The sequence below is a fragment of the Mobula hypostoma genome, chromosome 6 (assembly GCF_963921235.1).
Source record: "Mobula hypostoma chromosome 6, sMobHyp1.1, whole genome shotgun sequence".
NCBI lineage: Eukaryota > Metazoa > Chordata > Chondrichthyes > Myliobatiformes > Myliobatidae > Mobula > Mobula hypostoma.
In genome coordinates, this window is record NC_086102.1 from 148,058,491 (window position 1) to 148,086,459 (window position 27,969).

The 27,969-nt window shown below is 38.8% G+C and overlaps 1 protein-coding gene across 1 annotated transcript in view; it reads left to right on the plus strand.

Annotated features, from left to right (window-relative positions):
- The window catches only part of dnah7 (dynein, axonemal, heavy chain 7), a 288,894-nt gene that overhangs the window by 213,767 nt on the left and 47,158 nt on the right, over positions 1-27,969 (plus strand). Inside the window, exons 51-59 of the mRNA XM_063051959.1 lie at positions 2,534-2,660; positions 6,484-6,678; positions 10,317-10,409; positions 19,394-19,570; positions 21,159-21,320; positions 24,475-24,675; positions 25,704-25,865; positions 27,431-27,616; positions 27,801-27,938. Of these exons, the coding sequence (XP_062908029.1) occupies positions 2,534-2,660; positions 6,484-6,678; positions 10,317-10,409; positions 19,394-19,570; positions 21,159-21,320; positions 24,475-24,675; positions 25,704-25,865; positions 27,431-27,616; positions 27,801-27,938 (1,441 nt within the window). The remainder of the gene's footprint in view (positions 1-2,533; positions 2,661-6,483; positions 6,679-10,316; positions 10,410-19,393; positions 19,571-21,158; positions 21,321-24,474; positions 24,676-25,703; positions 25,866-27,430; positions 27,617-27,800; positions 27,939-27,969) is intronic.

A 27,969-nucleotide genomic window follows, 5' to 3' on the forward strand; every position in this document is an offset into this window, starting at 1 on the left:
TAACATACGTGCCTTGAAGATTTGTTATTTCTATGTTTCTTTGTTTCCATTAATTCTTAACTTTGGATCATTTATATCTTGTGCCAGAATGTTGAGTACTCAACATGCACTCCAGCGACATGAGTGAATGATTGAAAAATACATTTCATTGGAGTGTTGAACAGTCAAAGCTGCTGCCTTTTTGGATGAGATATTAAACTGAGATCCTTTTTTTGTATTATTGAAAGGAGAGCTATGGAGTTCTTACATTGTTTTGGCCAATATTTACCTGATTTAGATATTACCAGCAACTTTGCAAAAAGAGGTTTTCTGATTATTTTATTTTTGTGGTGCAGACTGCTTTGGTTTCCTGTGTTACAACCACCATCACAGCTCTAAGTTGCTTCTTGGCTAAGGAAAACCTTGAGACAAATTGATACTGTGAAATGGGCTTTATAAATGATCTTTAACAGATATTTGATGTAGGTGTAGTCTACTTTCCCTGTAAGCAATAAATCTTGTCTTCTGCATGCCTCAAATTATTTATGAAAATTATTTTGTTTTGAAACTGAGTTATAGAAATTCAATTCTATCTTTCATTCTAATGGTGAAGTCTCTTTTCTCAAATGCTAGGTGTATATCAGGAGGTCCAATTTTGCATACCTTTTCTGAGTGTTTATAGGCTTTCTAAAAGGCTATTTTTATGATATTTTAGTTTTCTTTCACACCATTTTCAATGGACAACAATCACAGACCCTGAACTTAATCTCTTCCAATATTTGATTAAATTGTACGGCCTGCTCTATTTCCAGATGCAGAGATACATCAGAGGATGTGCTGGTACACATCGTCAGTGACGGGTTCATCGGGTTTTTTGGGTTTTTCAACATCAGACACCTTCATCCAGGTGACCCAGCCAGGGTTGATCAGGCCCCAGCTTGTGTCCCAGCAACACTGGTCCACGGGTTACACCTCTTGATCCATAGCCATCTGGTCCTGATGGCTCTTCTGTTTGCAGACCTGCAATGCAAGGAAAGAGTAGATTCAACAGAGTGAGCAACCAGCAAAACCTCTACACCCCACCTCTACAGGCTCATAATGTGCTGTCCACCCCTGTTTCTGGTACTTCTCTACCAGGTCCTGGTGTTTGCCTTTCTTACACTTGAACACCTCCTCAATCCGATCTTCCCAAAGCACCGTTAGTTCTACCATGACCACCTGCTTCAAGGTTTCTGACAGAATGACCATATCAGGTCTCAGTGATGATGATGTAACATCGTCAGGGAACTTTAATTGCTTGCCAAGATACACTTTTAGTTGCCAAGTTAGATGCTTTGGTGAGCAAACCTGGCGATCTGGGCTGAGGCTGTGGTTGGTCTCCAGCTTTGACAAATGCCATGGGCTTTCTGGGTTGGCAGTGGTGCTAAAGGAGTTCTGCTTTCTCTATTTCCAAATGGATAACTTAGAATTAACTTCCGTTCTTTCATTTGCTGTCTTTTATATTTGATCACTGTTGCTTTGCTTTAAGATTTGATCTAGTAGCTCAAGACAATTCTTGTGTATTAAAGCCAACAGTTGTTTCTTTAGCTGATCATAACTATTTCTTTATCACATAACATTTGGAGTAATGTGTATTTTGTGTAAATGACTAATTAACCGTATCTACACATCATCTAATAGAAAAAAACAGAATACTTATATTAATAACTTTATAAATGTTATATATGTTGTGCAGCTATCAAAAGAACAAAATAAGATGAGACTTTAATTCATGGTCTGTACTGTGTTGGCTGATCTGAGCCAGGAGAGTACTGGGGATATTTTAGTATCCAGAAGTATGAAAGGCACCAGCATCTATTTATTGACCTCTGTAGCATAATTTGTGTATTTTGAAGACAACACCAAAGTTAGCCATAATAATGTCACCATGGATCAACTATTTTGCAGCAACGTTAAAAAAAATCTGTTTAGATGCAATCTATTTATTGCACTTTGACAATTTTTTTATTGGGTGAATGAAATTTATAAAACTGGTTCTTTTAACTGTCAATGCAATGATGTTTAAAAGCATAATTACATGTTAGAGCTGACATCCACAAACTGGCTGCTGTTTTAAATCCTGTCTTTTTATGTAATAAAACAACTAGTTGGCAGTGTAATTTCTCTAAATGAAAGAACATTTTCTCCAAAATGACAACTGAATATTGCAAGGGAAGGAATGCCATGTGAACCAATGGATCATTATTTACTCTTGATCATTAAAAACGTATTAGTGAAGATGGTGGAGTGGCATATTGCTTTATACATTTGTAAAGATTGCTTATCTAGTTATACAGTGCTAGTATTTGCTCCAATATAAAATCAATTAGGAAAATTTCAGCATCTTTGGAACTTGCTTTCTACATGAACTGACGTACATACTTAATGAAACTGTTGATTTGTCATGAGTAATTGACCATAAAGGCTGAGAGAATCACAGGAGCCTAAGTGGGTTGTAATTGAATTTTTAAATGCACACACTTCAATATTTAATTTGTCTTTTTCAACATTGCAGGTTGCAGATACTCAGGAAATATTTCACATACTCATTGTACGTGAATGTGTGTCGATCGCTCTTTGAAAAGGACAAGCTGCTCTTTTCACTTTGCTTGGCTATAAACTTATTAAAGCATGATGGTCTGGTCGGTCCTTTAATATTTTTAGTAGTCTGTTACGCATGAGAATTACCTTAGAGAAAATGATATTTTTTCTGTCAAGTTTCTCATTTCTTTATGACATTGTTAATTATTCTGAATGCTATCGAAGTGCACGTTATTTTCAGTTCTTGTAGAGGGGTTTCATTCTAAACTTTGTGGCATTGCATTTGGAAAAGACATGGAAATTCATGACTGTCATTTAAAATCCCAGCAGAAACCAAATTTTGTACAAATTTAAAATAATAAATAAAATTTGCTTTAAAGGGTGATTATTTAAAGTACCAGAGCTTTGGAGAGGCTCCAGCTAAAGCCATAAGGACCTTCATTGCTGGAATTTTTCATTGCTGGAATTTTTCAATGCAACCATAAAGTAGAGCTGGACTGGTTACTCCACAGGAAGTTTGCATTCAAATAATGCACAGTGGTCTTATGATAAAATATCTTCGTGTTTGTATTTCCTTATTCATTTATATTTCCTTGGAATTTTTACCTCAGATTTCTGCAATATTCAAAACAAGAACAGTAAATGTTTAGCTATTAATAGAATCAAATCATATGGGTTTAGGTCAAGGAAAAGAGTGCTAATTGGAAAAATAACCCAACGGGCAGAAGCGCTTTATGGTCTCACCATCTATTTCTTGTGCCTTAATGTGGTAAACTGGCCTAAACCAGCCACGACAAATTCACCAAATTGTACTCTGACACAAATACCAAACTCGTATGACTTTCCTGCATTACTACCAGTCAGGAAACATCACATCATGGAAGGAGGCCATTCAATCCATTGAGGTTAGCTCGCCCTCCCCAAGAACAAACCAGTCAGTCTCACTTCCAATTACAGAAGCAAAATATATCAGAAACTGGAAACCTCAAATTAAAGGAAGTACACTGGAAATACACAAGTCAGCAAGTCAGGTCAGAAGAAAAGAGTTAACCTTTTGGTCAATGATTCTTAATCAGAACTGGCAAAACTGAGGATAATTGTGTTTTAAGATGAATTGAAAGAGGCAAGTGAAGGCAAGAGTGAGAAAATCTGAGACAGGATAGAAAGGAGGAAAGATTACACGACAAAAGATAGAAACTCATTTAAAGTAGCAAGGCAGGCTGAAAAAATAAATGTATAAAGAAAAATAGTTTCCCAGACTTAATAAACAAGATCTTGAAGAGAGTGTGGAGGAGTGAAACTAGCTGAAGTGCTCTGCAAAGCATCACTACCAACTTGATGGCTGAAATGGTGCCTCTGTGCTGTAACCTTTATGATTAGAGATGGCAGTTCAACATGTTGTGGGAACTCTGTCTCCCTCCACACCTACACAGATTCCTTCATTCCCCAGTTTATGCAAGTAAAGGCAACAAAGCCACCCAGATAGACATACTGCTAAAGACAACTTAAGTTTTTCAAATTAGACATTAATTATTATACCCGAAATATGGGTTTATTATGCACCAACTTATCTAAGTTATCAGTGCTATCAATAAAAGCAATAGTTCTACATCCTGACCAGATTGAAAAACAACAAATTACCAAGGCTCTTTGCTTTTATTTCCCTTACGCAAACTCAATTCACCATTAACAAGTATTTATTGGGTTCTCTTTATTAACTCAGCCTTCACGAGTGTCTATGAAATTTTCCCCAATATTGAGATTAATCTATATAACTTATCTAGTGAGCATGTCCTTTCAAACAAAGATGTAACGTTTTCTAAAATTTTCCATCACATATGTCAGGCACATTCATATTATTCCTAAAGAACTGAGACTATGTTTGCCTCAACCGTATAATTTGCATCCTATCTGGACATTTACCTGAAGCAAAGCTAGCCTTTCTAGTATCTATTTCTCACCACCTTTTATCTTCCCATTGTTGTCACCATCTCTCTCTCTGCTGTGATTTTCATAAACATTGATCTATTCATTGATATTTACAGTCATGCTTTCTGCTTGGATAATTTTTCCAAATTAGCCTCTCCCCTTCTGCTACTATCTTATGTATGATTTATCTGCTTTTGGGAGACTTTGTGTTCCCTCTAATGTTAGCTGACACTCTATTCCCTCATCCTCCCTTTGCCCATATTATTTTATTCACTTGTCATCTTAGATTATTTTTTTAGCCTGGTTCTCACATGAATTATTACTGTGATATGGATCATATCCCATTCCTTTAGTTTCCTATTGCATTATATTTTCTATCTCCTTTGACAATCAGTGAACAATAGTTTTGGTTCTTTTATCTATTCCCATCTAAGAAATGTACACTGCCTAAAACTGTAGTCTTAGATTGAATACAGCACAGAAGTGTGCCTTTTCGTCCATTGTCCATTGCTCCTTGTTGCTTTTCATTCACAGGCTGGATCTTGTGACATGGTAGTCACTGTTCCCCAACTCTGCTGTCACTGATATTTGGTTCACTTAGAACACCTTATTTTACCAAACCAGATCCATCAATATTTTCTTCCTCGTTTGACCAAAAAAAATCCTGTTCAAAGAAGTTCTCCTGAACATGTTCAGAAATTGTTCTCATTTTTCAGCCCCTTAACCTAACGTTATCCTAGTACTAGAGAAATTAAACTCTGCATCTCTTGCCCATTTCTGTTATTTCCATGCAGACTTGCTCTTTTGCTATGTTTCTACTCCTTTTGCTTCTTGCATTGTCCTTGTGTCTTAACTTAAACCAAATAGATTCTGTGCTTGATCCTGACACAGTAATATTTTTCTTAAACATGCTTCTGTCCTACCTTTTTCCTTCTCTTCTTTGTTTGCTGAACATGGCCTATTTGGAAATGTTAATTGACCTATTCTATCTTCTTTAAAATTATTTTTCAGTTATCACCACCCCATTTACGATTTATATCTGTTATTTAACACACATACACATACAAGCTTGTCCTTGTCTTTCATGTAGATTCACTTAGTATGCTTCCAGATAACGTTGTTCTACTTTCCATTCCAGAGTTGACACAATCACTTCTTTATGCATCTAAAACAAGAGAAAATCTGCAGATGCTGAAAATCCAAGCAACACACACAAAATGCTGGAATAACTCAGCATTATGTGTCTTTGTACATCTATTCCTCTTTTTTGCTTCTACCTTCCAGTCTCCATTCCCTTACCAATTTTGGTTAAATGCATTAGTGATTTACTGTATATGAATTGAGGCCACTCGTGCAAGTACTGAAGGCTGATCACTGACCAAGGTCACTGGGCAGCACAGTAGTAGTCATTCGACCTACTGCCTCACATCTCCAGTGACCCAGGTTTCAATCCTGTCCTCCAGGGTATGTGGAGTTTGTGTACTCTCCTTGTGACTGTGAGCTTCAAATGGACTTTTCTAGTTTCCTCCCACATCCTAAGATCACTAGGGGATGGTAGAATAATTGGCCACTGCAAATTGCCCCTTGAGTGTAGATGAGAGGTAGATCAAGACTATCACCACTACTGTTAGTATATCATGAGCAATACTGATCGAGAACTAGAAAGTTCTGGTAATCATTATGCCTCATATTATTGCCTCATTTATCTTCCGGCACACTTTGTGTCCAGTAGACCTTATGATGCAAAACTAAGTAGGGGAAAAATTACATTATATTTCATCTAATCAGCATTTTTTTTTACCAAGGAAGTGTTTATTTGTTTATAAATGCTAATATTTCACAGTTAGCTGACTACATTTTCTGTCATCTTGTTAAAGTGTTTGCACTGAAGTATGAAGTGAAGTTTTATTTATTTGATAAATAATAATTTCTGGTACATCAATAAGATTACAGGGACATTGCATGGACATCTAATAATACTTACTTTATCTTCAGATTGAAGAGCAGGAGTGGACCTTTTTGCTGACAGGTGGAATTGGCTTGGATAATCCCTACGAGAACCCATTAGACTGGCTTCCTAAAACATCTTGGGATGAGTTCTGCCGACTTGATGAAATTCCAGAGTTCTCAGGCATTCAGAGGGAGTTTGTGGTTTTGTCAGATGGATGGAAGGCTGTGTATGACAGCATGGTAGGTTGGGAAAATTGTAATATTGTGTAAAATTACTATGTCTATTATCAAGGTTAATATCGACCTGCATTAATGATCATATGAATGGTATTGGAGATTTTTCATGCATACTGAAATGATTGGTATTTGACAAACTATGGAGTTTATATACGTAGGTAACTGTGGCAGTGATTTGCAGAAATAGCAGCTCAGTATTGTGTTGTGTAGCTCATTTCCAGAAGATCTTTAATATAAAACTTGTTACCAAATTTTAACTAACACAGTTGTTTTCAAAAAATGATCATCATGACACACGTTGCTATGTTTAATTTTTAAATTACCAAATTAAATTTATTGTTAATCCAGTTCCTCCGGTTTATCTATTTTGACTAAATATTTCACTTTGAAGCTGATTCAAAAGGCTGTTGTTTTTTGTAACCAGCATTTCTTCTCAGCAGAATTTTAGTTTTCCTAGAACTTACAGGTGATAAATTTGTAGCTCTGCTGCCTATCATTGGGTTTATCAAGTACTTAGCAATATTGTACATGGGTTAATCATCAGTGACAAAAAGCCCCTGGTTTTTATTTACAATTCTGTACGAATTGTTTCATCTAGTGAACTTAAGCTTGAAAGGGGCATTCTAGCCACAAATGTGGGCGGTACTAGATGGGCTCAATGAGTCAGTTAGTATTTATATCAAAGTTCAAAGAAAATTTATTACCAAAGTACATATATATTACCATATAAAACTCTGAGATTCATCTTCTTGCAGGGCATACTCAGTAAACCCATAATAGAATAATAACCATAATATAATGAATGAAAGACTGCACCAACTTGGCCATTGAAGCCGTGTGCAAAAGACAACAAACTGTGCAAATACAAAAAGGAAGAAGTAATAATAATGATAAATAAGCAATTGAGAACATGAGTATTCAGAATATGAGATGAAGAGTCCTTGAAAGTGAGTCCATAGGTTGTGGGAACGTTTCAGTGATTGGCCAAGTGAAGTTAAGTGAAGTTACTCCTTTGGTTCAAGAGCCCGATAACTGTTCCTGAACTGGTGGTGTGGGTCCTGAGGTTCCTGTACCTTCGGGATGGCAGCAATGATAAGAGAGTGTGTCCTGTGTGGTGTGGTGCTGCTTTCCTACGACAGCGCTTCATGTAGATATGCTCAATGGTGCAGAGGGCTTTACCTGTGATATACTGGGCAGTATCCAGTATTTTTTGTAGGTGTTTCCATTGAAGGGCATTGGTGTTTCCATACCAAGCTGTGATACAGCCAGACAATATACTCTCTACTATACATCTTTAGAAGTTCGTCGAAGTTTTAGATGTCATGCCAAATCGTCGCACACTCCAAAGGAAGTAGAGGCACCGCTGTGCTTTTTATGTAATTATACTTACATGCTGTGCCCAGGCAGGTTCTCCAAAAAAATAACACCCAGAAATTTACCCCTGATCCACTTCTGATCCTTTGATGGGAACTGGCTCATGAACCTATGATTTCCTCCTGAAGTCAGTAATCAGCTCCTTGGTCTTGCTGACATTGAGTGGGAGGTTGTTGTTGTGGCATCACTCAGCCGGATTTTCAATCTCCCTCCTATATACTGATTTGTCACCACCTTTGATTTGGCCAACGACAGTGGTGTCATCAGCAAGCTTGAATATGACATTGGAACTGTACTTAGACACATAGTCATATAAGTGTAAAGTGAGTAGAATGGGGGCAAAGCACACAGCCTTGCTGTCCATCTGTGCTGATAGAGTTTGTGGAGGAGATGTTGCCAATCCAAACTGATTGGAAATCGAGGATCCAATTGCAAAAGGAGGTTTTGAGGCCTAGGTCTTGAAGTTTATTGATTAGTTTTGAAGGGATGATGGTATTGAATGCTGAGCTGTAGTTGATAAGGAGCATCTGATGTATACACCTTTACTGTCCAGATGTTCGAGGGTTGAGTGAAGAGCCAATGAGATGGCATCTGTTGTGGACCTGTTGTTCCATTAGGTAAATTGAAATGGATCCAAGTCGCTTCTCCCGCAGGAGTTATATGAACTTAACCTCTCCACTGAGCTGGAAGGATATTTAGGATGTGCTAAGTACTATAACGAAAAGAAGCAGGAAGTGGCCAGAAGCTTCACCTAGCAGGGATCCTCTTTCGAAAACAGTGCAGTATTTCAAAACATTGTGTTGTAACAACAACTATCCAGTTTAGAAACTAACACCAGTTTAAATTTGCACAGGAGGATCATGCACTGCTTCATGTGGAATACACTCATCACATATTCAACCACAATCTCCATCAACCAGGGCAGGAATCTTACAGTTAAGTGGCTTGTGAAATTCATTGGGTTACCTGAAAATATCTGAAATTCAAGAAGACTGCTGCTGACCTGCAAAAAGCTTATGCAAGGAGTTTGGAGGCCAATCATTCCAGCATGAAAACGTTGGGTATCTTCATTCCAACACTTAAATACCTAATCTTCAAGCAGTGCCTGATGGTCTATGTAGTTAATGCTGCACCTCCTTTGCAACATTAACTAACCAACCTTTTGAGTCGTGCAGTAAATACATACTGAGATTCTGGAAATAGTGTTCTGAATACAAGCAGTGAGAATATGTCCCAGCTGTATGATAAATAGATTTCAAGAATTCATGAGGGATCATCTTAGGGAGAGAGAGAGGCTCCAAGAAGCATGAATTTCCAGTGGCCAACCATTTTAATTCTGATTCCTGTTCCAACATGTCGTTCCACAGCCTTCTCTTTTGCCACACTGACACCACTGTCAGGGTGAAGGAGCAATACCTCATATTCCGTCTAGGTAGCCTCCAACCTGATGGCATGAATACAGATTTATCCTTCCGATAGTTTTTCTCCCTCCTCCATCTCTCTTCTTCTATTCCCCATTCTAACCTCTTATTTCTTTTCTACCTGCCTATCACCTCCACCTGGGTCCACTCTCATCTCCTATCAGAGCCCTTCTTCTCCAGCCCTTTACCCTTGCCTTCACCTATCACCTTCTAGCTAGTCCTCCTTCCCCTCCCCCCACCTTTTTATTCGGGCAGCTTTCCCCTTCCTTTTCAGTTCTGAGGAAAGGTTTTGGCCTGAAACATTAACTGTTTATTCATTTCCATAGATGCTGTCCGACCTGCTGAGTTCCCTCCAGCAATTTCTGTGTATAGACTTCCTCTTGTCCATGAGCCTCTGTATCCAACACATCATTCTCTATAACATCCACCATCTCCAAATATATCCTACCACCAAAAACATCTTTACCTTACCTTTCTCTCTGCTTTCCACAGAGATCACTCTCTCCATAATTCCCTCGTCACTAATCTCCCTTCCGGCACTTATCCTTGCAAGTGACCAAAATACTACACCTGCCCATTCACTTCCTCCCTCACTTTCATTCAAAGGACTATTGGCTCTGTAAACACTTTGTACACCTGGGCAATTTGACCTTGAACTATAAAAAATATTCCCTTTATCCTGACTATCCTTTCCCACATCTCTAAATAAAAACTACCATACCAGTTCTGAAGAAAGGTTTTTAACTTGAAATGTTAACTCTGTTTTTCTTTCCTCAGATTTTGCTGAATCAGTTGAGTTTCCAATGCTTGCTACTTTTCATTTCAAATTTACATCCTGTTTTTCAGGAGCCACATCATGAGATATTTCCTGGTCAATGGGAAGATAAACTAGGGAACTTTCAAAGGATGCTTGTAATTCGTTGTTTGAGGCCTGACAAGGTTTGAATTTCAATCCCTATAATTTAGTTACAGTACGTGCGGTCGTAATTTATTGAAATAGTGTCTAAAATCTGTAGGGATATATGGTAGCAAAAGAGTTAAAATACAGCAGTCATAAAACAGAAAAATAAAGTGTGTTACTGCTTTGAACCAATGTTTGGGAGCAGCTCCATGCAAGAATGATTATTGATATTTTTTATTACGTCTTTCAACCCCATTCCCCTGCCTTCTCTCTGTAGCCTTTGACACCCTTATTAATCACGAACCTATCAACTTCCACTTTAAATATACCCAATGACTTGGCCACAACAGTCATCTGTGGCATTGAATTCCACAGATTCCCCACCCTCCAGCTAAACAACTTCCTCTTCATCTCCTCTCTAAAGAAACATCCTCCTGTTCTGAAGCTGTGCCCTCTGGTTCTAAACTCCCCCATGACTGGAAACATCTTTTTTACATCCATTCTATCTAGGCTTTTCAATATTCGATCAGGTCCAGGCCGTCAAATGCTATATAAGCCAGGAAACTGATAAAAACTTAATTGAAATAGTGAATCTCTAGGTCATTGATTGATCACAAGATGAACTAGACTGGAGTAAAGGTTAATACGCTAATATATCATTCTCTAAGTAGCAGCGAATAAATACGAAGCTTGCTTGCTTTAGTAAGACCAAAGTCAAATCACGTTTATTGTCATTTAACTTTGTACATGTATGCCGCCAAACGAGATGACATTTCTCCGCATCAGAGTATAAAGCACACTTGTTCACATAAGGTGCATACTGCATATCACACAATAGCTTAGGAAAGTAAGAATTAAATCTACAAATGAATTGTACATTGATAAATAAAGTAAAGTGCATAAATTAAATATTATAGGGTACAGCACAAAGAATCTGGTGATACTTTGAATGTGATGTGGCGAGGAGTTCAGAAGCCTAATGGCCTGAAGGAAGAAGCTGTTTCCCATCCTGACTGTTCTTATCTTTATGCATCAGAGTCTCCTGCCTGATGGTAGAAGGTCAAAGAGGATGCAGGATGGGTGGGTGGAATCCTTGATAATACTAAGGGCCCCGCGTATGCAGCGCTCCTGATAAATGTCCCCAGTGGATGAAGGGGAGACTCCTATGATCCTCTTGGCCATTCTCACAGTCCTTTGTATGGACTTTTGGTCTGATACTTTGCTGCTCCCATACTACATGGAGGTGCAGCTTGTTAGGATGCTCTCAATGGTGCTCCTGTACAATTTAGATAAGATGGTGGGGGAGCCTTGCTTGCCTCCGTCTCCTCAGGAAATAGAAGGGCTACACCACCTTCTTATTCAGGAAGGTGATATTGAGGGACCAAGTGAGGGACTTGGTTCCTATGGTTGCCATAGCCGGGGTGGTAGTGGAGATAAGCTCCCACTACCTGTAAAGTGTTTCAGATGGCATGCGACTCTGACAGCCTCTGACAACCAAGTTCATCTCTTGGCCTTCACATGTGGCTTAGCTACTAGGCCCGGTGGAACTGTTTCTACTGACAAGAGAAGGGACAAAGGCAGACCACTGGCGCCTCAAAGCCATTTGCTTCAGGCAGGTGGAGCTTGTCAGCCTCAGACAGCAGCCTGCCTAGGAGAAGGAAAACTCTAATTTTAAACCTCTGCTGCCTTGTGGCCATATCCACCCATGAGAAAGGCTTTGGAAGTAACCCCAGGGAAGAAATCTGGAGCTGGAGTCCCTAAGGCAGTTCGATATTGTTTACAATTTCACTCTGGCAACCTCTATGATGACACTGGTGCCAAGCTGTATCGGTGTTTGCCCTTCCCTTGGACTACATCAGTGATGTGGAGAGGGGAAACCTGCTGCATGGACAACAGCCGGTTCTTCAAATCTTCCCACCCAGGCTTGTACCCTGGAGGACACAGTCCACCAGAGTTGCAAACCCATGATTCCCTGGGATCGACAGCTACCTACAATACTAGGTGAGGTCGTCCATGATGTGAATACCCAGGAATTTGGTGCACTTAACACTCTCTGTGGAGGAAGTATGTATGCGCAGTGGGGAATGGTTCATCTGCACCTTCCTAAAGTTCACAATCATGGAGAGCTAATATGTTGGACTGGCCAACTGGTTGTAATGTTAGAAACAATTGGTTCACTCTAAGACACATCTCTAATGGAATCCAAGGCCTCAAGTGCAGTGAGAAGTGATGGCTCTTACTATGCGAATAAGAGACACACTGAGGCCCAAGTCAAGACAGTGAAATAGCTATGTGATTAGACTTTACCATTAGACCCATGAGGGGACAAATGTCTTTGTATGAATTATCAGGAATAATCAGTCCCATGCTCCTCTGTAACTCATTATAATGAGTAGGATATCGCACAAGGGTCCAAGTGGAAAACGGAGATGGAATTGTAGTAACAATGGCCTGGCTTCATGGGACAGAAGTAAACAAAATGGATGAACTGGATTCAACCATTGATGTTTTATCCTCATTGGAGAAAAGGAGGAATATCAGTGAAATGGATCCTGGAAACAGGATTTAATTGCTTACTTGAACCTAGGACCAACATTCAAAAAGCTGGACCCTCAATAGGGATTCAGAGAAAGCTTGACAGAATAAATCAGTTTTGTATTGAATATTTCAGTAATATTTGAATAATATTGTGTACACACATTATAATCCACATCGCCCAGTGAAATTTGCCTGTGATGCCTCATCTTATGGGTGCAGTCATGTCATATATTATGAGTACGTTCCCTTACTGCTGGAGAGAGAAGTTAAGCACAGATTGACAGAGTATAGTTTAGAGTTTACATTTTCTGGTTTACATTTCAACCAGTACCTATATAGGAGAGAATTTACTCTCGTTACGGATCATCAGTCACTAGTGTCCATTTTCAATCCACAGAAGAGTGTTTTAAGCAGCAGCAGCACGAATGTGGGGATGGGCTCTGTTTCCTGGAGGACACAATTACAAGATCAAATTCAAGAGTACAACTAATTGGGGAACTGCTGATGCATTGTCCTGTTTCCCCCGGAAAAGGAAATAAATTTACAAAAGGGGACACTCCCCTCGATGTATTCTCCCTAATGCAAATTGGAAGTCTTCCTATCACGGCAGGGATGATCCAAAGGGAAACTAGAACAGACCCACACTGCCCCAGGTTTACATGGCCATCCAAAATGGCTGGAATATGCAGCAGAAATTCCAGTTCCCCTTTTTTCCAGCACTGGGGTGAACTTGCCCTTTGTAGGGGTTGCCTTGTGTGGGCGTTTAGAGTTGTTGTACCATCCAAGCTGAGAGCTAAATTGTTAGAGGAGTTACATGCCAGTCATCTAAGTGTAGCCAAAATGAAAGCATGGGCTCAGAGCTTTGGCTGGTGGCCTGGGATACATCAGCAGATCAAGCAGCTTGCCATACACTGTTCTGGATGCCAAAAGCAGCACCTCTCCATCTCTGCATTGCCCTGGCAGAGGATTCATGTAGATTTTGCTGGACCATCATGGACGCAAGATTTCTGGCAGTAGAAGATGCAGCTACAAATTGATCAGAAGTCACTGAGGATATAACAAAATATGTTGATAAAGGTAGAGCAATGCATGTAGTGTATGTGGATTTCTGTAAGGCATTTGAAGATTCCCCATGCAAGGCTCCTTCAGAAAGTAAGGAGGCATGGGATCCAAGGAGACCTTGCTTTTTGTGGATCCAGAATTGACTTGGCTACAGAAGACAAAGAGTGGTTGTAGATGGTTCATATTCTGCACAGAGGTTGGTGACCAGTGGTGTTCCACAGGAATCTATTCTGGTACCCCTGTTCTTCATGATTTTTATAAATAACCTGGATGAAGAAGTAGAAGGATGGGTTTGTAAGTTTACTGATGACACCAAGGTTGGGAGTGTTGTGGATAGTCTGGAGGGGTGTCAGAGGTTACAGCTTGACATCGATAGGATGCAGAACTGGGCTGAGAAGTGGTAGATGGAGTTCAACCCAGATAAGTGTGAAGTGTTTCATTTTAGAAGGTCAAGTTTGAAGGCAGAATATAACATTAATGATAATGGCAGTGTGGAGGATTAGAGAGATCTTGGGATCCATGTCCATTGGACACTCAAAGCTGCTGCGCATGTTGACAGTGTTGTTAAAAAAGTATATGATGTGTTAGCCTTCAACTGTGGGATTGAGTTCAAGAGCTGTGGGATAATGTTACAGCTATATAAGACTTGGTTAGACCCCACTTGGAGTACTGTGTTCATTTCTGGTCACCTCACTACAGGAAGGATATGGATACTATAGAAAGTGTGCAGAGGAATTTTACAAGGATGTTGCCTGGATTGGAGAGTATGCCCTATGAAAATAGGTTGAGTGAACTTAGCCTTTTCTCCTTAGAGTGACAGAGGATGAGAGGTGATTTGATAGAGGTGTATAAGATGATGTGAGGCATTGATTGTGTGGATAGTCAGAGGCTTTTTCCTAGGGCTGAAATGGCTAACATGAGGGGGCATAGTTTTAAGGTGCTTGGAAGTAGATACAGAGGGAATGCACATACAATAGGCTCTTTTAAGAGGTTCTTAGATACGTACATGGAGCTTAGAAAAATAGAGAGCTATGCGCTAGGGAAATTCTAGGGAGTTTCTTCAGTAGGTTTCATGGTTGGCACAACATTGTGGGCTGAAGGATGTGTAATGTGCTGTAGATTTCTATGTTCTAAATGTTCTCAATAGCGTCCACTACAAACTTGCACTCGGTTGATGTATTGAGAACCATCTTCTCAAGGACTGGTGTTCTAGAACACCTAATCAGTGACAATGGACCTCAGTTTGTTGCAGAACATTTTCAGTCATTCCTAAAAATGAATGGAATAAGGCATATTACATCAGCATCATACCACCCAGCTACAAATGGCTTGTCAGAAAGATTTGTCCAGAGTTAGCAAAACACACTACACTGACACTGAATAAGAAGCTCGCCAATTTCCTCCTTGTATATCGCAATGCAACACGCTCCATAACCAACAACTCAGCAGATATACTGTTCCTGGATCATCCCTTGTGCTCATGCTTGGATCTCCTCAAACCCAGTTGCAGAAGGAGTATGCAGGATAAACAGCTGAGACAAATTGAGGGCACTTCAAACAAGGAAGATTGATATTTCACTCCTGGAGAAGCAGTCCTGGTGAAGGACTACAGAGGTGATCAAAAGTGGGTATTTGGAAAGATTAAGGACAGAACTGGACCACTCGCCTACATTATGGAGATGATGAATTGATCAGTTGAGTATGCTTGTGTATGTATTTGTGTACCTGTATGTACAGTGCTTATAAAAAATATTCATCGTCGTAAATTTTCATGTTTTATAGTTCTACAACGTTAAATCACAGTGGATTTAATTTGGCTTTTTTGACATTGATCAACAGAAAGTGACTCTTTTGTGTCAAAAGTCAAAACGATAGGGATGATATGTTTTTGATAACTATAGCATTTTGTCTGATGACCAAAAAGCTCAATTTTGGTTTCATCAGACCAAAGAACCTCCTTCCAGCTGATTTCAGAGTCTCCCACATTCCTCCTGGCAAACTCTAGCTGAGATTTCATGAGAGTTTTTTCAACATTGTCTTTCTCTTTACCACTCTCCCATAAAGCTGTGACTGGTGAAGCACCTGGCTAACAGTTGTTGTATGCATGGTCTCTCCCATCTCAGCAACTGACACATATAACTCCTCCAGAGATGTCATCGGTCTCCTGGTGTCCTCCCTCACTGGTCCCATTCTAGTCCACTAGTCACTCAGTTTTTGAGGTGGCCTGCTCTAGGCAAATTTACAGCTGTGCCATATTCTTTCCATTTCTTGATGATTGATTTAACTGTACTCCAAGGGATATTCAGTGACTTGGAAATTTTGTTGTATCCATCTCCTGACTTGTGCTTTTCAATAACCTATTTGCGGAGTCGATTGGAGTGTTCTTTTGTCTTTATGGTGTAGTTTTTGCCAGGATTCTGACCCACCAGCAGTTGGACCTTCCAGATACCTATGTATTTTTACTGCAATCAGTTGAAATACCTTGACTGCACACAGGTGATCTCCATTTAACTAATTATGTGACTTCTAAAACCAATTGGCTGCACCCGTGATGATTTGGTGTGTCATATTAAAGGGGGAGGAACACTTATGCAATTAGTTATTTTGTGTTTATATTTGTAATTAATTTAGATCACCCTGTAAAGATCTGTTTTCATTTTGACATGAAAGAGTCTTTTTCTGTTGATCTGTGTCACAAATAAGCCAAATTATATCCACTGTGGTTCACTGTTGTAAAACAACAGAACATGAAAATTACCAAGGGCGGGGGTGGGGGGGACGGTTGGTGGTAAATACTTTTTATAGTCACTGTATATGTGTGTGTGTGTGTATGTATAACATGAGATGTATTCTATATTGAGTTGGAGTTTATAGCTAAGCAGGGAGGAGTGTTATGTATTTAATATTTCAGTAATATTATAAATATTGATGAACATCCTTTGCTTACATAATTCATAACTGGTTATATGTAAAAGTACATGAATGGCATACATCATTACACCACAATGTCATAAGTGCTCGCCTCACTAAAGTAAAAACGAAGATTACACAGGTTACCCCCAGTTCTGTCTTTTTCTTTCAATTAGCTTTATGAGCAACTGTAACGAAAACCAATTTCCCCTGGGATTAATAAAGTATGACTATGACTATGTTTTAGGGTTACAAAACAATGAAATCCAAAACTGATTACCTCACATCAGTTATAATGAGTAAGTTGTCAACGCCTGTAATTTGTTTTTGTAGTTAAAGGTTTGAATAAAGCTAACTTACATTTTGCAGGTTGTCGATTTTTGTGAAGCAAGTCCAGAGTTCCATGTGCAACTGCTGGCTTTTCTTCATATAATCTCTAGGAAATTTGGAATATTACACCTTTATCTGTGCAAACTTTATGACATCTGCTTGTGAGGATAGGCGGAGACTAAAGACTGCAACGCCAATAGTGAGGACCAAGAAAGTATGGACAATGGAGGCACAGAAGTGCTTACAGGACTGCTTTGAATCGGTGCACTGGACTGTATTCAGAGATTCATCTTTGAATCTGAATGAGCACACTACAGCTGTCACCAACTTCATTAAAACCTGTGTGGATGAGTGGGTGCCTATGAGATCATACAGTAGATACCCAAATCAAAAGCCATGGATGAACCGGGAGGTTCATAGTCTGCTGAAGGCTGGATCTGTGGCATTCATGTCTGGAGACCCAGGACTATACATACAAGAAAATCAGGTATGACTTGCGGAAGGCTATTTCAAAAGCAAAGAAATAACTCTGAACAAGGTTGGAGGCAGAATTGAATGCACATCAACTCTGGCAGGGTTTGTAGGCCATTACTTCCTACAAAGCCAAACCTAACATCATGAATGGCGATGAGGCTTCACTCCCAGAGGTGCTCAATGCCTTTTATGTGCACTTTGAAAGGGAGAATAAAACTACACATATGAGGATCCCTATAGCACCTGGTGACCCTGTGTCTCGGAGGCTGATGTCAGCATGTCTTTCAAGAGTGTGAACCCTCACAAGGAAATGGGCCCCAATGGAGTACCTGGTAGGGCTCTGAGACGCTGTGCCAACCAACTGGTGGGGGCATTCAAAGAAATTTTCAATCTCTCATTGCTGCAGTTGGATGTTCCCACCTGCTTCTGAAGGGCAACAATGATGAAGTGCTTTGAAATGCTGGTTATGGCTAAAATTAACCCCTGTCTCAGCAAGGAACTGGATCCACAATATGTCTACAGCGGCTGTGATCTCATTGGCTCTTTATGAAGCCTTGATCACCTGGGCAATATGAATATCTGTGACAGGATGCTGTTTATTTGCAGCTTAGTATTTAATGCAATCATTCCTGCAGTTCTGATCAAAAAGCTCAGTACCTCCCTCTGCAAGTGGACAATCAACACTGGTGCACCTCAGGGATGTGTGCTTAGCCCAAGCTCTACTCTCTCTACACTCATGACTATGTGCTTAGGCATAGCTCAAATTCCACCTATAAATTTGCTAACAACACAACTACTGTTGGCAGAATTTCAGATGGTGATGTGAGAATATACAGGAGCAAGATATACCAGCTAGTTGAGTGGTGTCACAGCAACAACCTTGCTGTCAACGTCAGTCAGACCAAAGAACTGATTGTGGACTTAAGGAAGGGTAAGACAGCGGAACACTCACCAGGCCTCAGAGAGGGATCAGAAGTGGAGAGAGTGAGAAATTTCAAGTTCCTCAGTGTCAATATCTCTTAGGGTCTAGCCTGAGCCCAACATATCGATGCAGCTGTAAACAAGGCATGACAGCAGCTATACTTCATTAGGAGTTTGAGAAGATTTGGTATGTCACCAAACAGAGTCACAAATTTTTACAGATGTACTGTAGAGAGCATTCCAACTGGCTGCATCAACATCTGGTATGGGGCGTGTGTCTACTGCACAAGATCAAAATAAGCTGCAGAGACTTGTAAAATTACTCCCTCCATCATGGGCACCAGCCTCCAAAGTATCCAGGATATTTTCAAGGAGCGATGCCTCAATGAGTTGGCATCCATCATGAAGGACCCAGGCCATGCCCTGTTTTCATTGCTACCATTAGGAAAGAGGTTCAACCGCCTGAAGGCATGCACTGAACAATCGAGGAGCAGCTTCTTCCCTTCTGCTATCCGATTTCTGAATGGACATCAATCCAGGAACAGTACCTCATTACTTTTCAATTTCTATTTTTGCATGACTCATTTGCACAGCTATAATACAATCAACCCTTATATAAGCCTTAATTCTCAGGAGTTTTGCAGCATTTAATATTCCAAGAGAGGTTTCCATTCAAAAGAATTTTCTGAAAAGAACAACGCAACGATTTGTGGCTTGTTATTTTCTAATTGTTATTCATTTGTAGTCTTTTATGAAACTATTAAGCAAAGGTTTTCTTTTTCTTCAGTTTATTCCAATGGCTCAAGAATATGTAACTGATGTTCTTGGTCGACAATTCATTGAACCCCCTCCATTTGATTTGGGCAGTGCTTTTGGTGACAGCAATTCGACTGCTCCACTTATATTTATCTTGTCACCTGGTGCTGACCCAATGGCTGCTCTTCTCAAATTTGCTGAAGATCAGGTATGTCCAAATGTATTAACTGTTTTGATGCATTTAAGTCAAATTGTACCACAGATGAAATTTACAAGTTTCCAAAATGATAACTTTGTAGAATTCTATTTGCTAAAAATAATGAGAAAACACCATAGAACTGATTAAATCCAATGGATGTGTATTCTTGGTACCTGGGATGACTATGGTATATGTTGAGTGTTGTTTAATTCTTGGAAAAGCACCTTGTTTAATTAGTGAACTCTGGGCACAATGGTTTAATTCTAAACTTTGTTTTGGTATACAGTGGATTCCAATTAAATGGGCCATTGGTTAATTGGGACAGGCGCATTTTTAGGGCCACTCTTAAAGAATGAAAGCTAACTGAGAAAATGGCCAGGATTCTCTCTGGGACACTATGCTGCTTAATTGGGACAGGAGACTGTTGCTAAACAGTTTCTAACTAGCATAGGTTGTGTACACTTGTGTGGCTGTTAGACACTAAACCATGCTTAGAACAAGCAATTTTAAATAGAGTCAGTTGCATACTTTTATGTTCAAAAAACAGTGATTTTTCTCACTGATATTTGATGAGAAGTAAGCAGTAAGAGAGTTCAGAACTGTTTTGCTCATTGCGGTTTCAGGAATTGAGTCTTGTAGATGCCAGAATCGGCCGTGAGTGAAAATGAAATGATTTCACTACTTAAACAAGTTAGAAACTACCAAGAATTTGAAGATATCGACAGTCATCTTGAATGTTACAGTGTAAATGAAGATTTGGCGAATGTAATCATTGAAAGCATTATTTTGAATGCAGTCCATTATTTGAACAAGGTGTCTGCACTGATTTTGTTCATTTACAATCAATCAAAACAACACAGCAGCATACACTGGATGAATTCCTCCATTGATAACCATTAGGAATTAATGGACAGTTTGATAGTACTGTAGTAGTATTGATAATGTTCTAATTCGTTCTGTATTTCATTTAAATATATAATTTATTACTCAGTTAAATGGTAGTTTGTGTTTTTTAGACTTTTTAAACTACTTTCATCAAACTTTAGCTAATTGGGGTAGCTGCTTAATTGGGCTGAAATGGACTGGGCTTGATGTGTCCCTCTTAATCAGAATCCACTGTATTACTTTCCTCTCTGGAATATCATATTAAATTCCCACCATTTTTCCATATCACTCTGCTTTCTGTATTTTCCTTCGAGATGCAAGTGAATAGGCTTGGTGCAATGATAAGCAGTTGAAAAGTTACTCCTGTTGTCAAGGCTAGATTGTAATATATTTGGAGTTTAGGATTATAACCAAACCAACAATGGCAATATAGGTCTAAGCATGCATATTCCTACACTGAAAATAGTAATGTCATTTATTATTACCCTCACTAAACACTTGTAGGTTTAGGTAAGAAAGTTAATATTAAAAACTTGGTAAAATGAATAGTTATTATAGTATCTATTTTTTTTCTTTTAAATTAAATAGATCTTCATTGCATTGAGAAGTGAACTTTCTCTTTATTCTACATATCTTCAGTTGTATTATTTGAATCAATATTAAATGAAAACATCACTTTACAATTATCAACTAATATATAATGTCTCTACAGGGCTTTGGCGGATCCAAATTGAGCTCTTTGTCCCTTGGACAGGGTCAAGGACCAATAGCTATGAATATGATTGAGATGGCAGTGAAGCAAGGTTCTTGGGTAGTATTACAAAACTGTCATTTAGCAACATCATGGATGCCAACATTAGAAAGAGTTTGTGCGGTATGAATTTCTGTTCACTTTATTATCTACATTGCAAATAACAGGAGGACAATGCAGGGATTTTGTTTTCCTGCTGTGTCCCATTTTTACTTAAAGTTGATTTTCCTATGGATATCAGTTTTAAAAGAATATTTATTGGAAACACACTGAGAGTCTCATCAAGGTAGGAAAATAAGGGATGATGTAATTCAGACCCAGATGTAGTTCCTGCATTTCTTCCCTTCCTCCATTTATGCCATTGATTTCTCAAGTTGTCCATAAGCCATGTTTCTGCAATGCAGGAAAGACCAGTTGGGAACATGTCTAGTACCCACTTTACTGTAGTCAGCTCTAGGGATCAGTTCTTAAAGGCCTTTACTCTGAAACTTCTTGGTGGTGCAGGAGTTGTAAAAATTTTTCCCACTGCAACGTATGACCTAATTTTATTTAGATAGAACTGTTTTCATGCCCATTACACTCTTCATTGTTAAGCTGATGTGCAGGCTCGTCAGAATTATTTGCTTTACTATATCTCACACCTACCTAACCAAAGACTGATCATGCATGACTGTCTGTGTATACCAAATGCTACAAAGATCACAGCCATGTAGAGGAGTATCAAAAGCTCTCCATCTCTCATAATTTAGACCATAATACCATAAGATATAGGAGCAGAAGTAGGCCATTCAGACCTTCAAGTCTCCTTCGCCATTCAATCATGGGCTGATCCAATTCTTCCAGTCATCCCCATTTCCCTGCCTTCTCCCCATACCCTTTGATGCCCTGGCTAATCAAGAATCTATCTATCTCTGCCTTAAATGCACCCAATGACTTTGCCTCCATAGCTGCTCGTGGCAACAAACTCCACAGATTTATCACCCTCTGACTGAGGTAATTTCTCCGCATCTCTGTTCTAAATGGACGTCCTTCAATCCTGAAGTCTTGCCCTGTTGTCCTAGACTCCCTTACCATGGGAAATAACTTCGCCATATCTAATTTAGAGTCATTAATGAAAATATGAAAAGTGACATTTTCTAATTTCAAGAATATAAATGAACAATTTAATTGTAACATCATAGAAGTTGTACCAGGGAACTTAAAATTAAACCATTACTATCTTGTACTTTGTTTGAATCTATTGCTTCTGGTTATTTAAATGTGGCTCGTTATTTGGATTTGTGTAAAAGCAAAATATTGTAAATGTTGAAATGTTTTAATAAAATCAGAGAATCTTGGAAATACTTAGCTGGTCAAATGTGTTGATGGAGAGAAAGTTAAATTTAATGCTTTGGGCTGATGATCTTTTATCAAAACAGAATGTGGCCTGAGTATTGTCAAGATATTCTGAATTAACCTCTTGCAGATGATTAACAAGGACTAAGAAAAGAAAACAATATTTATTTGTTGGTCTTCCTTTTTATGTAGCTGGTAAGGATTGTTAATGAATTCAGCAATTATTAACAGATGGAAAGTTTTCACACTTTAACAGCCAGCAATGAGCATATTTCAGATCACCATTATTTTTGAAAATTGAAATCACATTTGTTATTCAAAGTGTCTAACTTTGCATAAAGTTTGTGTGAATTATATAATTTTGTCCTCCAGTTCAGTAAGACAGGTAAATAAGTAGCCGTAAACACATGAGATTGTGCAGATGCTGGCAATCCAGAGCAACACACACAAAATTCTGGAGGAACAGAGCAGGTCAGGTGCCATTTATGCAAATAAACAAACAGTTTATGTTTTGAGCCAAGAAAGATCCTTTCTCAGGACGGGAAAAGAAGGGGGAAGACACTAGAATAAAAATATGGGGAGAGGGGAAGAAAGACTGGCTAGAAGGTGTTAGGTGAAGATAGGTGGATGGGAAAGGTAAAGGGCTGGAGGAGAAGGAATCTGATAGGAGAGGAGAGTGGACCATGGGGGAGAAAAGGAAGAAGGATGGGCACCAGGGGGAGGTGATAAGCAGGTGAGAAGAGGTAAGAGGCCAGAGTGGGGAATAGAAGGAGAGGGAAAGGGGGTGGGTTTACCAGAAGGAGAAATTGACGTTCATGCCATCAGGTTGGAGGCTACCTAGATGGAATATGAGGTGATACTCCTCCACCCCTAGGGTGGCCTCATCATGAAAAAGAGGAGGCCATGGATCGACATGTTGGAATGGGAATAGGAATAGAAATTAAAATAGTTGGGCACTGGGAAATTTCCTCCAAGAAATATTTTGATTAGAAAGTTGTTTCTTTTTGTTTAGGCCACACTCAAACACTATTTTAAATAAGTTCTTTGCAGAATGCTTGGTCCTGCTAATGTAAACACGAGGAAGGGTCCTGACGAAGGATCTCGGCCTGAAACGTCGACTGTACTTCTTCCTAGAGATGCTGCCTGGCCTGCTGCATTCACCAGCAAATTTGATGTGTGTTGTCCTGCTAATGTATCTCATTTTTGGCCTTTACTTGCATCTTATTGATTTGCCTTGTGTTATTAAGGGTAATTTACTTCTGAGGTAACTAACAAGGCCAATATGATAACCACAGGTTTTTCCACAGATGGACAGGTGGTGGCCAATAGAGCCGAGTCTGGTAGATGATCTGCTCCTTCCACTACTGATGCATGGCCGGTCTGTGCTCACTATGCATGACCTCCAAGTTCCCGATACCTTCTGGAATGCTTCCTCTCTACTTTGAATGGTCATAGACCTGAGATTTCCAAGAGCCATTTGAGATGTTGAGATTTTTTCATGGAGACTTTGAGCAGAGAACATAAATTGTTGCCTCTGTCTTGGTTTTTTAAAAAAATATCTCATGCCCTTAAAGTCCAGGAATGAACCTTGCCATTCTTCATTTAAGTACATTCATTTAAGCATAAACAATAGTGAGCATTTTCTTGGGTGGAATCCCTTTGTTTCTGGTAAGTGGTGCAAATTGCATTTTAACTGGCTGCTGTTAACATGTTGGTAAATGGATCAATAAAATGAAATTGCATGCATCCTTCAAAGGGCATACAGCTACGTAAGGTCTTATGGTAAGTGAATATGCCATCACTGGATGGTTAACAAGTTAGCCAATGTTTAAAATGAAAAAACATATCCTATATTCTCAGCTGTAGTGTTTCTATTTAAGCTGAGTCCTTTTGTTCTTTTCTTCTGAGAATTAATATTGTTCCATGTGTCATTTTATTTCAGGAACTGAATCCAGAGACTACACATCCTGATTTTAGACTGTGGCTGACCAGCTATCCTTCTTCAAATTTCCCAGTTTCTGTTCTGCAGAATGGAGTAAAAATGACCAACGAAGCCCCAAAGGGACTTCGACCCAATATTATCCGATCGTACCTTATGGATCCTATTTCTGATCCAGAGTTCTTTGGCAGCTGCACAAAGCCGGTTAGTGCAATTTTAACCACGTCATTTAAGAATGAGCAAATCTGTTTGAGTACATAATGCAAAGACAAATGGGCCATTACACTTTCCCTTATCATAATTTGAGGATTAGAAATTAACTTTAGACAAAATAATGTTTTTAAGAGCATGGTGTTTATATAATATTATGTATCCTCTATTTATTTTAATTTAAGATTAACCTTCTGGAGAGAAATATCTGAAACTGTTTGAAATAGTTTTACACATGAGTGGTCAAAGCAATCTTTGGTGCAACGTATTGTCAAAGTCAATTTACTACTATTTATGGAGGCACCAGGACTAGCAGGTTTCTCACCTGTTGACTGATGTAATTATGTAATGTGTTACAATATGATTAAATTTGTGAACCCTTCAGAATTTTCTTTTGACAAAAATGGTGAAATTCCATGTACTGACACTAGATAGTCCATTTATGATGTTTATTGTTCTGATCATTAGTTATATAGGTGACATTGGAAAACAATATTTTCCTTTTTTTATATGAGATATCCTTTGCAGTATAAAATTCCCAAAAAACAGACATAATATAAATGGTTTATGGATATTGCAGAAATGTTTTCAAGAAAGATGCATTTACAAATGTTGTAATTCCACCGTGTATATGGATTAGGATTTTAAGAATTAATTGAGGAAAACTGATGAATTATTGTAATGCATAATAATATATTTTTTGTATATATTGTTTGGAACTAAAGGTAACAAAATTGATTACAGGTTGAATGCACATGTAGGGCAAAATCTGAGAACAGACTCTTTGTTTTCAGGTTTTTTTTGACATGAGCAAATTTAATAAAATTTAGCATAAGAGCAAAAGAAATACTATCTATAGATTCCAGTTGTATTTAAGTTTGTTGACACTGAAAGAAACTGCATATTATCCACAATATTTTTGTTTTAAAATTAATTCAAAATAAGTATAACACATAAGACACATTAGTGTTGATGGAATGTACATGATGACTGGAACAGATGTATTGTTTTTTTTCCAACAGGCTGAATTTAAAAAGCTTCTCTATGGTCTATGCTTCTTCCATGCACTGGTTCAGGAAAGACGAAAATTTGGACCACTAGGATGGAATATTCCATACGAGTTCAATGAAACTGACTTGCGAATTAGCGTACAACAGCTTCACATGTTTCTTGACCAATATGAGGTGAGGGCTTCCTGACTCAGCAGATGCATCTCCATTCTCCCTTTTATCAGTGACACTCTACTCTTCCAAAGGGCATGTGTAATTTTCTTCAAATTTTGCAGTCCCTAGTATTGCCTCATTCTAGTGAGCAAGCTTCTAGGCTACGTTCAAAACATCCTCATTGCCTTACTTCAGCTTGATAAAGTGGCAAACTGCTGACACAATGCTACATTTCATTGCTTGTTGAAAGGTGCTGATTAAATTTTCAGCTTTATAGTCCAAGGTGAATTCAAAGAATTAGATCTTAACATTTATTCCAATAAATTAACTATCAAGGTCTCAATTCTCCCATATTTTCATTTATTGACAGTACATCCAATGTGCAACTGAACCATTCTATAAGAACTGATGAGAATTGAATTCATTGTAACAAACAGTAAGCCACGAATATGCAGTGGCTTCTACAAGACCAGCCAAGGTGTTGTTGTCTTTTTTTAAATGTATTTTTTATGATCGCAAAACCCTGCTGGTCATTAAGTCCTTAAAGAACTGCAGGTCTACCCCATCAGCAAGCTGCTCATTGGTGGAGGAACTGAGGGAGCTGGACTTGGTGCAGATCGTGCTACTGCCTCCGTGAAGGCAGTGTGCAGTCTGAACAGTGAGTGATCATCTTGGTCACTTATGATCACAAGACCCTGTTGGACATTGTTCATGTGGAATGCTGCAAGTCTGATTCACTGGTATATTAGCGGATGGGCGGGGGGGGGGGGAAGCTGTGTGGCCTTGGTCGTGGCAAGGACAAGGCCTCAAGCCACAGTGTTGCCTGTTTACAGCCGCACAGTAGAGGCACCGCAGTCAGTGCACTCCAAGTGTGGCACGGCATCCAAGCTGGATTTGGTGCTGCTCCCCAGTGTTTGCTCGGCAGAAGACAAGCCAAATTGTGTTCAACTGCAGACTGTTGCAACATTCATGGACTTAGGGTCTTGGACTATAGATTTTTTTGTGTGTATTTTGCAGATATCTTATATGTGCTTGCTATCTTAGACGATACGTGCTATATGTGCCTTGTGCTGTGTATGGACTGTTGATACTGTGTTTTGCATCTTGGCCCTGGAGTAACACTGTTTTGTTTTTTGGCTATATTCATGGATATTCACATATGCTTGAATGACAATTAAATGTGAACTTGAACTAAATATTGACTTTATTTTGAAATAATTCCCCTTTTTTCTTTTGGTTAAAACTGATACAAAACTGAATTGTTGTAAAGCCAGATTTTTGTAATTATTTGAATCCTCTCTCAAAACTTATAAGTGACATCAGCTTTGTGGCAATTCAGATAATAGCCTTGTACATTGTCCAAGCTCATCAGTGATACAAAATACATAGGATAAGTAAATTGTCAGTTCTCACGGAGTGCCCTGTTACATAATACATCGATATTTAAAATCAATTATGATCTACAGTACAACTTAAGAATGAACAGAAAAAAATTGAAAATGAAAGGTGTTATAAGTAACCTCATATTGGTTTGTTATAATCAGATTTCTTGCAGTTGACTTAATTGCAGGTGTTCATTTACTCAGGAAATCCCCCTTGATGCTTTACGATACATGACTGGTGAATGCAACTATGGCGGCAGAGTGACAGATGACTGGGACCGGCGCACGCTGCGCTCAATCCTTAATAAATTCTACAACAAAGAAATTACATCAAACCCAAAATACACATTTGATTCAAGTGGTATTTATTATCCACCTGCAGAAGGAGAGGTAAAGAAAATTCTTATTGTTAGTGGGTATAATATTATGAAATCACTTTAGATAAAAATACTCCTTTTTTTATACTTCCGTTAGAAAGTTTTTAGAAGAATAATTATTTAAGTTATGGTAGTAAACAAAAATGAAAGTTGTACTGAAATATAGTCATCTAATAAACCTGTTAACCTCCTTACAGTACATCAGCTACATTGAATACACTAAGAGCCTTCCTTTGAACCCGACACCAGAAATATTCGGAATGCACACCAATGCAGATATCACGAAAGATCAATCTGAGACCCAAACTCTGTTCAACAGCATCCTACTTACTCAGGTATTTCAGATGCTTTCTGTAGTTTGAATAA